A 12,701-nucleotide genomic window follows, 5' to 3' on the forward strand; every position below is an offset into this window, starting at 1 on the left:
CTACTTTGTAAAGAATCACTCTGATTCAAACAAAAAATTCTCTGAAACTGATATTATCAAGATGCTTGATTTCTTGATTGACAACATATTTGTTACGTTCGGAGGACGTGTTTTTCAACAGACTGTCGGCATTCCAATGGGAACAAACTGTGCCCCTCTACTCGCCGACTTGTTTCTTTATTATTATGAGGCTGACTTCATGCAGGAACTTCTTAGGAAGAAAGATAAGAAGTTAGCAATATCCTTTAACTCTACTTTCCGCTATATAGATGATGTTCTTTCACTAAACAATTCAAAATTTGGTGACTATGTGGAACGCATCTATCCAATCGAACTAGAGATAAAGGATACTACAGATACAGTTAAGTCGGCTTCATATCTTGACTTACATCTAGAAATTGACAATGAGGGTCGGTTGAAAACAAAACTTTACGACAAAAGAGATGATTTCAGCTTTCCAATTGTGAACTTTCCATTTCTAAGTAGCAACATTCCAGCAGCACCTGCATACGGGGTATATATCTCCCAATTGATACGATATTCCCGTGCTTGCATTTCCTATCATGATTTTCTTGATAGAGGTTTGCTGCTAACAAGGAAGCTATTAAACCAAGAGTTCCAAATGGTGAAGTTGAAATCATCCCTTCGTAAATTTTACGGACGCCATCACGAGTTGGTTGACCGTTATGGAATAACCGTTTCACAAATGATATCGGATATGTTCCTTACGTCGTAACTACAATCCCCTTCCCTTTCATGAATATGACCTACCGAATTAGACAATTTACCGGATTTGTAATCACATAAGCAACACGACGGGTGCCACATGTGGAGCAGGATCTGCTTACCCTTCCGGAGCACCTGAGATCACCCCTAGTTTTTGGTGGGGTTCGTGTTGTTTATTCTTTAGTTTTCTATGTTGTGTCGTGTGTACTATTGTTTTTCTGTTTGTCTTTTTCATTTTTAGCCATGGCGTTGTCAGTTTGTTTTGGATTTATGAGTTTGACTGTCCCTTTGGTATCTTTCGTCCCTCTTTTCAATCCTTTAATAAGAGATTAAAATAGCTGGATTAGAATAAAACAAATTAAAATAGTTGGATTAGAATAAAACAAATTAAAAAAATTGCATACAATAGATACTTTTAATTCAGGCATTGAGGTTTGATTAAATTTTAATTTATTATGAAACTATGTGGTTTTCCTAATCCTTTTGTGGTGTGTTAAATTAATTAAGTGGTTTTATGGGTATGTTCCTAATCTGAAAAAGTGAAATAATTTGATTTTATAAGATGTCGTTCAAACATTCTCTTAGAGATCTCAAGTGTCTTGTCAGGTAAGTTCAGTGTTCAGGGGCGGATCCAGCTATTTAAAAAAGGAGGGGTTCCCAACCCAGAGTAAAGGGGGAGGGGGTTCCAACTATAATTCTCCAATTCAAATGCATTGAATTTGATTGTCCAAAAAAGGGGGTTCCAAGTTCCAACCCCCAGAACATCCCCCCCCCCCCTGGATCCCCTCTGGTGTTGATTTTGTGCTGTGATGCCTTCCTGCGACCTTTCAACTCCTCATAAATTTTTGGACTGTTGAAGTTTCATCACAGGAGATTCGTAAGAAATAGAATATCATCTTTTAGAATGCTGTGAAATAATGTACCTGTGCAAAAAGTTTCCTTGCTTTGTTATTAAAAGTATAAATACAATTTTTTAATCACTGAAGTGAAAAATGATCTAATTATAGATATTTTATATATAATATCCTGTGTACAAAGAGAACATGATTTACAGACTCTTATAAATCGGTGGGAGTCAGATGGCCATATGGATGAGATGGACAAAGCAATTAGTCATCTCAATTAGTTAAAGATGAAAAAAATCATCTACCTATTATAGATAGACAACAGCTGATGGCCATTATAGTTTACCATGCCTGTGGTTATAATGTTTAATTAAGTTGTTACAAGTTGGTGCCAAAGTAAGGTCAACTATAATGCCTCCAGAATCTTCATTCATTATAGAATTAGTTAGTAGTGGTTAAAAAGTGTAAACTTAAGATTGAAACGAGAATATAAACATAAAGAAAAGAGAAATGTCCTTATATTTAGTATTAACCCTGACAGCCTTTGTCATTCTTGTCACTCTTGTCACTCTAAAGAATTTAGGTATATTTTTTTATTTCAATGTGAGGAAAGATCTAGATGGAAGCTGCTGAAGATCTGATGCCAACATCAAATTTCTAACATCCCTTTTCTCAAACTAAGAAAATGTTTAGATTCCCCCCTTTTTTTCTAAATTAAGGAAATGTTTAGAGATATATGAATCACATTTAACGCCAAAATCAAATTTCTAAGCCCAATTTGATGTTAGTGTTAGATCTTCATTAGGTCTGTCTTCTATAAATTTGTCAGCACTACCTTAATTAGGAATGTACTTGCCAATTTCTGTAAAATGTAAAGGGTAAATTAAAAGTGGTAAACAACTTACAATATTTAGCTTTTTCAAACATTTTTTTAAAAACAATTTGTCATCCAGAAAGAAACCCAAATAAAAAATAAATGAGTAATATTTTTAAGCTATACATAAAGAACAAATATTAACCATTGGTTGATCTGGTTTATACATATAAAAAAGAAGATGTGGTATGATTGCCAATGAGACAACTGTCCACAAGAGACCAAAATGACACAAACATTAACAACTATAGGTCACCGTACGGCCTTCAACAATGAGCAAAGCCCATACTGCATAGTCAGCTATAAAAGGCCCTGATAAGACAATGTAAAACAATTCAAACAAGAAAACTAACGGCCTTATTTATATAAAAGATTAACTAAAAACAAATATGTCAGTTTGTTCATATGTTGTTCTGTCACATCTCTGCTCCATGGTTAGGGGAGGATTGTCAGCTGCTTACAGGTTTAGATTTGTCACATTCTGTATGTGTCTGTCACATTCTGTATGTGTCTGTCCCAAATCAAGGGACAGTATTTCAGTGATTGTTATTTGTTGCTGTATATCATACTTGTATTTGTTTATTGTTTCTTACATTAATCCAGCCGTTCTCGTTTGAATTGTTTTGTCTTTACCATTTTGGGGCTTATTATACCTGACTATGCTGTATGGGTTTTGCTAATGTTGAAGGCTGTAAGCTGATATATAGTTGTTATAATTTCTATGTCATTTGGTCTCTGGTTGAAAGTTGTCTCATTGGCATTGTGACCTTATTTTTTTGTCCTTGACCTTTGGTATCTGGTGGATAGTCCTGAGGGATAGTTACATTTGCAATCAAACCACATCTCCACATTTACTATGAGTCAAAAAGCATGAGACAACAAATAATGAATTGGACTTGTCTGAAATACAAGAGAGCATATTGCATGATACTAAGTAGCTGTTCTTTGATTATTACAGGTTAATGGAATAATTGTTGTTTTCCTTCATAATCTCTGAATTATCAGATAATGTTGTATGTCAATATAAGCTTAATGGAATGTTAGGATGTCTTTGGGAATAATAAATTGCTATTGGAGGGATAATGCTTTATTTATCCTTCAAGATGCTTTCCAAAGTAAATTGATGGAAAGTTTTAACTTTTTTTTTAAGAATCTTCAGTGATCTTAACTTTACCACATCTGAGGTTCTTAGTGGGTGAAATTGGTGAAATTTCTTGTGAAAAATATAGTAATAATTTGTGACATTACTTTTGGTGGCAGGAGTCAGAACATTATAGCACATTGTTTTATGATCAAGATCTGCTTTGCAGATGACTTACATGGACCTACATTTTAAACTTGCTTCATTCTAGGTTGAAGTTTGTTGGAAGACTAAATAACTTATTGCCTCTCTGTCAATCTTTGGATTTTGATGGTATTTCAGAGTCACATGGTATTTCAGAGTCATTACATACAATTTGATTTAGAAAAGAAGTTAGTCCAAAATAGTAAATTTTGAGTTCTTTGGTAATTTCTCAAGATTGAATGCAATTAAATTAAAGGAAACCATTTATTGCAGAATTCTCTTAATAAAAATTATCTGGTGGTCAAATGTTTAAATTAATCGAAACATTTGAAGATTAATTATAATTTTATTAAACTGGTGATATAGATTTCACATGAGAGAACAGCCAGGTGGCGCTGTCCAAGGTCATACTTCAGAGCTTTGAGGATCTAGTTGTATTTTAGGGTGGGTACAATTTCACAAGAAATTCCCAAGTGGTGGGCATGTGAAATCTATATCACCAGTTTAATAAAATTATAATTAATCTTCAAATGTTTCGATTAATTTAAACATTTTATTAAACTGGTGATATAGACGATTTCCCATGAGATTTTAGAGCACAACTAGATCATCAATCCACGTTGAATTGAAAAAACCTTCTTTAGGCTATGTTAATACCAAATATTTCAAGTAATATATCTTTTAATAAACATATATACATTTGTACATTAATGCATCATGATCATAACATAAATATTATAAAACACCATATTACATTTAGTTACTTGATGGTAAAATTTTCTGAGCAAAATTATTTTCAGTTTCAATAATTATTGTTTTATTATAAAATTTTTGAAATGTTTTTGCAGATTGCCACCCTGCACTTTTCATAATAGTGTCTATTTTAAGTCCTTGACTTAATGCTGCTGACGTTGATGCTGAACGACAGCTATGTGGCCCAAAACATTCAATGTTTATTCCAGAACTTTTCATAACAGTTTTTACCCATCTAGCAATTGTACTTTTCGTGACAGATTTGTATGGTTTAATTGTAGAAATAAATACTTTTTGTTCATTATTTCTGAGAGTTTCTGTTTTCCTTACATACTCCTCATAAGTTCTCAAAATACACAATTTTTCATTGATAATATATCTATCAAATACTAAAGGTTTCATATGTACACCAGGTTTAGTTTGTTTTAACAATTCACTAACATAAGCAACCATTGTGTCTCCTTCATTTTGAACATTATCTAATTCTAATTTATATATAGTTTGACATCTTTGTCCACTCAATAACATAAACAACATAGCTAGTTTTTGTGATAACTCTAATAAAGACAACTGTTCATTGTCCGATATTTTATCCAAATATGTTAATACTTTGTTAACATCCCAAATTTTACTATATTTTGGTAAACTAGGTTTTTTAGTGAAAACACCTTTCATAAACCTTTTAACTAAAGTTTCTTTACCAATATTTCTATTACTAACTAAACTACACAATGCTGAAATAGCCGATTTAGCAGTATTTATACCACTGTAACCTACATTCTGTTCAAATAAAGAATTTAAAAACTCAAGTATCACTTCGGTAGGGGGATCAAACAAATTAATTTCCCTTTCACTTGAAAATAGTTTCCATTTCTTGAGATATGATTTATATTGTTGTGATGTACTAGATCTCCATGATTGTAGAATGATGTCGGCAACATTGTTTGAAACTCCTTTACTTTGGAGATGTTCCCTGACACACAAAAAATCCCAAGTTGAAGATTTTTCACTGGATGTAGTTTTTGTAGATTTCCTGGAAATATTAAACTTTTTTGTGGTAGAAAGTATGGTTGTTGACAAGTCTGTTGTAGAAGAATTGGAAACCATACTTGAGTTGTCCAAATTGGTGCTACAATCAATGCTTTGTTGACTTTGTCTGTAATTAACTTCTGCAGCACTTTTCCCAGAAGACTGAAAGGAGGAAAAATATAATAAACATCAGAACTTGTCCATGAAAAAGTAAATGCATCAATAGCCATTGCATTTACATCTGGCAAAAAAGACACATACCGTTGTTTTTGTTTATTTAAGCCAGATGCAAACAAATCAACTGTTATTTTGTCAAACACTTGTTCAATTATCTCAAAAACCTCTGGTTTTAACATCCACTCCATATCCTCATTAAGTTTTCTAGACAATTTGTCAGCTGTAACATTGTCTTTCCCTGGAATATGTGCAACACTTAGCCAAATATTCCTATCAACACACCAGTGCCAAATCTCTTTAGTAAGATTATGTAAAGAAGGTATACGTCCCCCAAAATTGTGTATATAAGATAATGCCACTGTGTTATCAACATATAAACGTATATGTGTATCATGAAGCATATGTCCTAAAGATTGCAATGTTAATAAAGCTGCTTTCAATTCTAAAAAATTGATATGTTCAAAAATTTCATCATGAGTCCAAAACCCATTATCAGTCAATTGGTAGGTTTTATTAAAACCACCCCAACCAGTCTTACTAGCGTCACTATAAAAAATAACTGATGGTTGTGAAATAGTCATCGACTTGCAGCTGGACATAATATTATCAATCCACCAATGAAGTAATTCTTTACTTTTAATATCCAACTCAATAATCGCATCAAAATTGCCTTGATTACCTTTCAAGGACTTATCTTTAAAATGTTCTAAATCCTTGAAATACAAAGGAGCATATTTCACCCCTGGTTCACTAGCTACCATTTTCCCTATTACTCGTGCTAAATCTCTAATTGTTACTTTCTTTTGATAGAGAAGCAGTTTACATTGTTCTATTAAACTCTTTTTCCTTTCAGGAGTTAACTGTAAAGTCATATTTAATGTGTTTATAATGAACCCTAGGAAAACAATTTCTTGAGTAGGTAAAAATACTGATTTTTCAGGATGAATTGTAAATCCTAATCCATCTAGTAAAGTAACAGTATCTTCAATATTTTTCAAACACTCATGATATGTATCACCCAATAACAAACTGTCATCAATATAAGGCACATTGACGTGTCCCATTTCACGTAATTTTCCATAAACAGGTTTCAACAATTTGGTAAAAACCCTTGGGCTACTCGATAACCCTTGTGGAAGTACTTTGAATTGGTAATGATCATTTTTCCATCTAAATCTTAGATATTTTTTATCACTTTCTTGTATTGGTACACTATAATATGCATCTTTCAAGTCAACTGAAGCCATAAATTGGTTTAATTTAATGTTGTTAATAGCAGTATGCAGAGTTTCCATTTTAAAATGTTTTTTGACAACATTATCATTGAAAGATTTGAGATTTAAAATTACTCTCACACTACCATCCTTTTTTGGTCTAATAAAAATGTTAGAATAATATCCATGAGTATCATTACATGTATTTGACACTTTTTCAATAATTTCTTTCCGTAAAAACTTTTCAATCTCTTTCTGAATTAAATCACTTTCGTGTTCATTAAATTCAATTGTTTTTGGAATAGTATTTTGAAATGGTATATTGTCTAGTTCAATAGTATAACCAGTTAAAACATTTCTTATCCACTTATCCAAAGTTAGTAAATTCCAGTTTTGAATGAATACTGAAATCTGTCCTCCAATAAAATTATCTGGAGTATTGTAAAACTTGAACATACAAGTACTTACAGATACATTTAATGTATTGTCTTTGGTTTCTTCAGTTTCTTTTTGTTTTTTGCCCAGAATTTGTCCTTTGGCCAGAATTTGTCTTTTGGCCAGTTTTTGTCTTTTGCTGGACCCCAATGACTGTCCTTTGACCAATTGTGCTTTCTTTTCCCTAAAAAAAACACCTCCTGATTCCATAGATAACTTGTCTGACCTTTTGTCATCTTTGTCCAATTTGTCCACCTTTTCATCCAGGTTGTCACCGAACAAAAATTCTGTAACAGGTGTGTCTACTTCACACAATTTCCTGTATTTCGCTGGGACTATAGGCCTTATCATCTGCTTTCTTTTTCTGTTTGCCGTACATATCCCATGAGTTAAAACTTTAAACAAGTCTTTGAATATGGGTTTGGTTTCACTCATGTCCCCTTTTGTCTTAATAATATTCAAAGCCTTGAGTACCATGACCAATGCTGAACTACATGTCTGAGTCACCTTTTGCATCGCCACATCTCCTTCTCGTTTGGTTTTTAGCACCTTCCATAATTCTCTGTTTACCAGAGGTACCTAAAAAATCAATTGAGCATTCATAAATGCTTGACCATTTTATCATGATAATAGAATTAATAGTACCGTTGATTAAAAATGACCTTCAATCTCAAAAACATTATCGTTCAATTATAAATATACTTTTTGCTTTATTTTGCTTTAATCTTAACTATACTTATATCTAAAGCAATATAATATATAACCTGAAAATATACCTTTATCTTTTTGCAATTTTCAGGCACCAAATACTTGTCTGCTAACTTTTGATACTCCTCGTCTTTCAACGGTTTCTCTATTGCTGTTTCAGCAAGTTTTGCCATAGCACTATCTATCTCAGGACCAAACTTTTTGTCCTCTTGGTACTCTTTCTCTAACTCTAGAAAGAAGTCTTCGTCTACCTCATCCAACATTTGATCAAGAGAACAACCAACATCTTGGTCATCTTGTTCCTCCTCAGACTCCATATCATCATCTGATATGTCTGACAATTCAGGAATGTCACTGACACTAACAGTTACTGTCCTATCGGACTCTTTTTGTGAATGAGTTTTAGTTTTATTCGACTCTTTTCCACTAACTTTGTCTTGCAATTGCAAAATGTTCACAGCTAAATTAGCCATTATTTCTGTTTGGGACTTTTCCATACTTGAAAACTTGTTCATCATGTCCTTCATTGTAGGACTGTTATTGTTTTCATGATCGTTAGTTTCACTTTCGCTTTCCGGGTTCCCGGACATGCGTAGAATTGCACTTCCCTCGGGCATGCGCATTGCATCCGAACTTCTATTTATACTTATAGTGTTCATCTGATTAGCCGTAGGATGACTTATCATTGCTGAAATTCCTTTTATTTTGACTCTGTGGGATAAATGTTGAAATAGGAGATTCATACCCATTATAGCTTGCTGTTCTGTGTGAGCCAAAGCTCTGTGTTGAAGACCGAAATTTGACCTATAATTGTTTACTTTTTCAAATTCTTCTTCTTCTTCTTCTTTTGGTTTCTAGCGATCCTTCAATTATTGAAGATTATTCGCCGGGCGTCGACTATAAAATTTATAATTTACACTAATTTAGCAACAAAAAATCAAAAATAACAAAATCAAAAAATCAACATAACGTATGTACATTTGAAAAAATAAGTTGTGATAAAACTATATACATTTGATAACAGAATAGTTAGGGATAGAATATGGGGATTAGAGCAGATTCTGAGATCATACTCTTGAATCCCTCTACCGTACTGCATGATACTATTTGTTGTGGCAGATGATTCCAATTTATAACTGTTCGTGGATAAAATGAATATTTATAACTGTCTTTAGATGTTTGTATTTGCCTAAATGAGTGTGGATTGCTATGTCTGGTTCTATTGTCAAGTGGGATCAAAAGATTATGTGTAGGAACTGCAACAATTTCATGAATAATTTTGTAAAAGAAAACAAGTCTGTATCGTAAACGCCTAATTTCGAGTGGGTACCAATTCAGGTCTGTCATCATTTCAGTAACTGAGCTGGTGTTATGGAAGCGGTTGCATGAGAAGCGTGCTGCTCTTCTCTGAACTTTTTCAATTTGTAAATTTTGTTGTTTTTGATGTGGGTCCCAAATTGTTGAGCAGTACTCTAATTTTGGTCGGACAAGAGCTTTATATGCATGAGCTTTAACTTTCGGTGATGCTATTTTTAGGTTTCTACGAATAAATCCAAGGGACTGGTTTGCTTTTGATGTCATGTTATCTATATGTTTGTCCCATTTTAAGTTTGATTGAAGAGTTAGGCCTAAATATTTTGTAGAGTCAACTTTTTCTAAAGAGTGATTGTGTAATTTATAGGTAAAGTCTAAAGGTTTGCGTTTCTGAGTTACACTGAGAATGTTGCACTTGTGACTAGGATAGCTGAGAGTTGTCTCATTGGCACTCTTACCACATCTTCTTATATCTATATAGATTTCAACAATCTTATATCACAATTTATATTTGATATTGCCCATCTAATTCACGCTGCACTTTTAATTCTCCCTTTTAACCCTTTCGCCGATGAGTCCCGGTTTACCGGGATTCACGCTTCAGACAGCTGACGATGAGTCCCGTTTTACCGGGATCGGAATAACTCTTTTATATTTCCCGCTTAAAACAGTGCAAACATGAGTTATCTTTCTTTGATGAATACCCGGATGAAAGTGTAAACATGGCCCTTCCGTTTGTTGAAAACCGTGTCAAAATCAGACGAAATTTACGGAATTTACGAGAATTTGAAATGAGGGAACATTTTTTTTGAAAGAATATGGAAGAATTGAAGCCAAACTAGTATACTTTTTTGACATAAAATGTGGTTTTATGTACAAAACACTTGGAATGGACATCGTTCAGTGCGAGGAATTTGTACAGCCTCATAAAATTTTTCAAAATTTTGCCGTTTTGGGTTATAAAATTACGATTTGGGGTCTTTTCACCTAGATAATGCCGAAAATTTGAAAATTTGAATATTTTATGAAGAATAAATTATCAAAACATGAACAAAACTGTGAACATGGTGTTAGTGAATGAAATAAATACACAAATAACTACAAACAAGTTTTTATTGACATTTATTATGAAGATCTCCCACTTGAGTAATAGTAGCCAGTGAAGCCATCGTCTCAGGGTAGCCTCTGTCTGGGCAGCAATCGGTGAAAGGGTTAAGAAACTTATAAAGCCATTGCTGCTAATATGTAAAGCTTACATGAAAGTTATTTTGTCTAGGGCCATGTATATATGACTGCCGTCATTATACCAACAGAACTGTGAGTTACGGCTTTCATATACATAAATATAATTGGCACATAGTTGACTGCTTTCATATACATAGATATAATTGGCATATAGTTTACTGCTTTCATATACATAAATATAATTGCCATATTCTTTAAATTTTTGTTCAAAATCAAGCAGCTGAAACCAAATTGATTTAATTGATAAATTCACCTTTTAAACTACTTGAGTTAAGTACAAAATATTTATCTGTCTATTGATGCTTCTCTTCCGCAAATAATTCAGATGGCACAAAAAATGGTAAAAATCCTGGAAGAACCCTATTAAAGAATTACAAAGTCCTTGATAAAAGTGTGTCTTCCTTCAGTAGTTCAGTGGTGTTTCTTTACATCAAAGTGGCCTCTTAATTGCTATAAAGTGAATAACTGATATATAACCCTGCAAATTTATAAACATCAAAGTTTAGCCTGTTTCTGGCAGATTGTAAAGTAAGACTCCATCTGAGACGGAATTAAGTAGAAATTTTGATGAGAAACAAGACTATTAGGAATACCTTTATGCAAGGTAAGATGATTTATTAACAAGAATGAAATTGTTCTTAATTTAAAAAAAGGTACATAATTGACAGGTACTGGATTAAATTCAGAAATTATTGCGTACATTTATTATTGCGATTTAATCATTTTAGACTTAAATGTGATTGTAATTTTTATGATTTTGAGAAATCCTGGTTAAATCAAATAAAATATTTCAAGATGCAAGTTTAAATTGTGGCTGTTGAAGTCGATTTCAATAGTCCAAAACCCCCCCCCCCCCCCCCTCCTTGGAAATTCCTGGCTACGGGCCTGATTTACAACTGTCGCAAACTTTCGCAATAATTGCTGAGTTTACAGTAACTGAAATAAAGGTTTTTTAGTAAAATTTTGATAATTGGTTAGTACCTGTTGCATATTTAGGATAACTCCATTCAATGGGTCTGCAAATATTATTTTGTTGGTAAATTGAAAGTCATTGCTCATCCTTGAGGGACAGGAAACCTACAACGCAATAAGACAAAAGCTTGAAGATAATCTGAATGTCAAATGTGTTTTGTTTATTATTAATTTTGCATTTGCCGAATTAAAGCTTAATGCTGCATACAGTATTTACTGTAGAAAAATCAATGTCATTAGCAAATTAAGTGATTAACCTACAAATCTAGTACACATGTAGGAGTTTTATAAATATAAAAGGCATCATTATACAATTATAATCTAAATTATTCATAAGCAAAAATCTTGTATTTAATCTTTGAATGTCAAGTTAGTTAAAAATGTCTAAAATAGACCAGGAAATATAAAAAATTATACAATTTTAAAATTATTGTTATAAGGTGCTCTGGAAGTTTAGTGTACTGCATATTGGTGGTCATTGGTAAGCTTATACTGTTTTAAATCCTGCCGCATTCTGTATGTATGTACCTGTCCCAAGTCGGGAGCCTGTAATTCAGTGGTTGTTAATTGTTACATTTGATGTGTTACATATTTGTTTTTCGTTTATTTTCGATACATAAATTAGGCTTTTTGTTTTCTCGTTTGAATTGTTTTACATTTGTCATTTTGGGGCCTTAATAAATTATAGCTGAATTTGTGGTATGGGCTTTACTCGTTGTTGTTTAAAGGCATATAGTTGAATGACCTATAGTTGTTAATTTCTGTGTCATTTTGGTCTCTTGTGGAGAGTTGTCTCATTGGCAATCATATCACATCTTCGTCTTTATATTAGATTAAATTAATGAATGTTTGTCTAGCTTTGGTTTGAGCACAATTGTATAATTTTATAAACTGCAATAGTTAAAAAAAGACAATTTGAATACAGTATGAAAAAATATTATTTGTAAAAAAAAAATCATTAAAATTTATAACTATGTAAAATTCTGTAATGGACAACATATAATACTATGAATATAGAAATATATCAACGACACCTTTCAACATTTGTTTATACTGCTAGTAAAAATCAATTTCCTAAGAAATGCAGTTATCAAAACTTGATGTGGTAAAAAATATAAGTGTTT

The 12,701-nt window shown here is 32.6% G+C and overlaps 2 protein-coding genes across 2 annotated transcripts in view; one reads left to right on the forward strand and one right to left on the reverse strand.

The window, feature by feature from the left end:
• Window positions 1-12,701, forward strand: part of LOC139501664 (rap1 GTPase-activating protein 1-like) — a gene marked incomplete in the record, with an annotated part of 165,573 nt that overhangs the window by 65,905 nt on the left and 86,967 nt on the right.
• Window positions 4,394-8,693, reverse strand: LOC139501665 (uncharacterized). The gene is made up of 3 exons (XM_071290809.1): window positions 8,115-8,693; window positions 7,372-7,917; window positions 4,394-5,674 (listed from the first exon to the last, which is right to left on the reverse strand). The coding sequence occupies exons 1-3, from the start codon at window positions 8,667-8,669 to the stop codon at window positions 4,487-4,489; spliced, it is 2,289 nt and encodes a 762-aa protein (XP_071146910.1). The 5' UTR covers window positions 8,670-8,693; the 3' UTR covers window positions 4,394-4,486.

Source organism: Mytilus edulis, chromosome 13 (genome assembly GCF_963676685.1).
Source record: "Mytilus edulis chromosome 13, xbMytEdul2.2, whole genome shotgun sequence".
In the NCBI taxonomy this organism is placed as follows: Eukaryota; Metazoa; Mollusca; class Bivalvia; order Mytilida; family Mytilidae; genus Mytilus; species Mytilus edulis.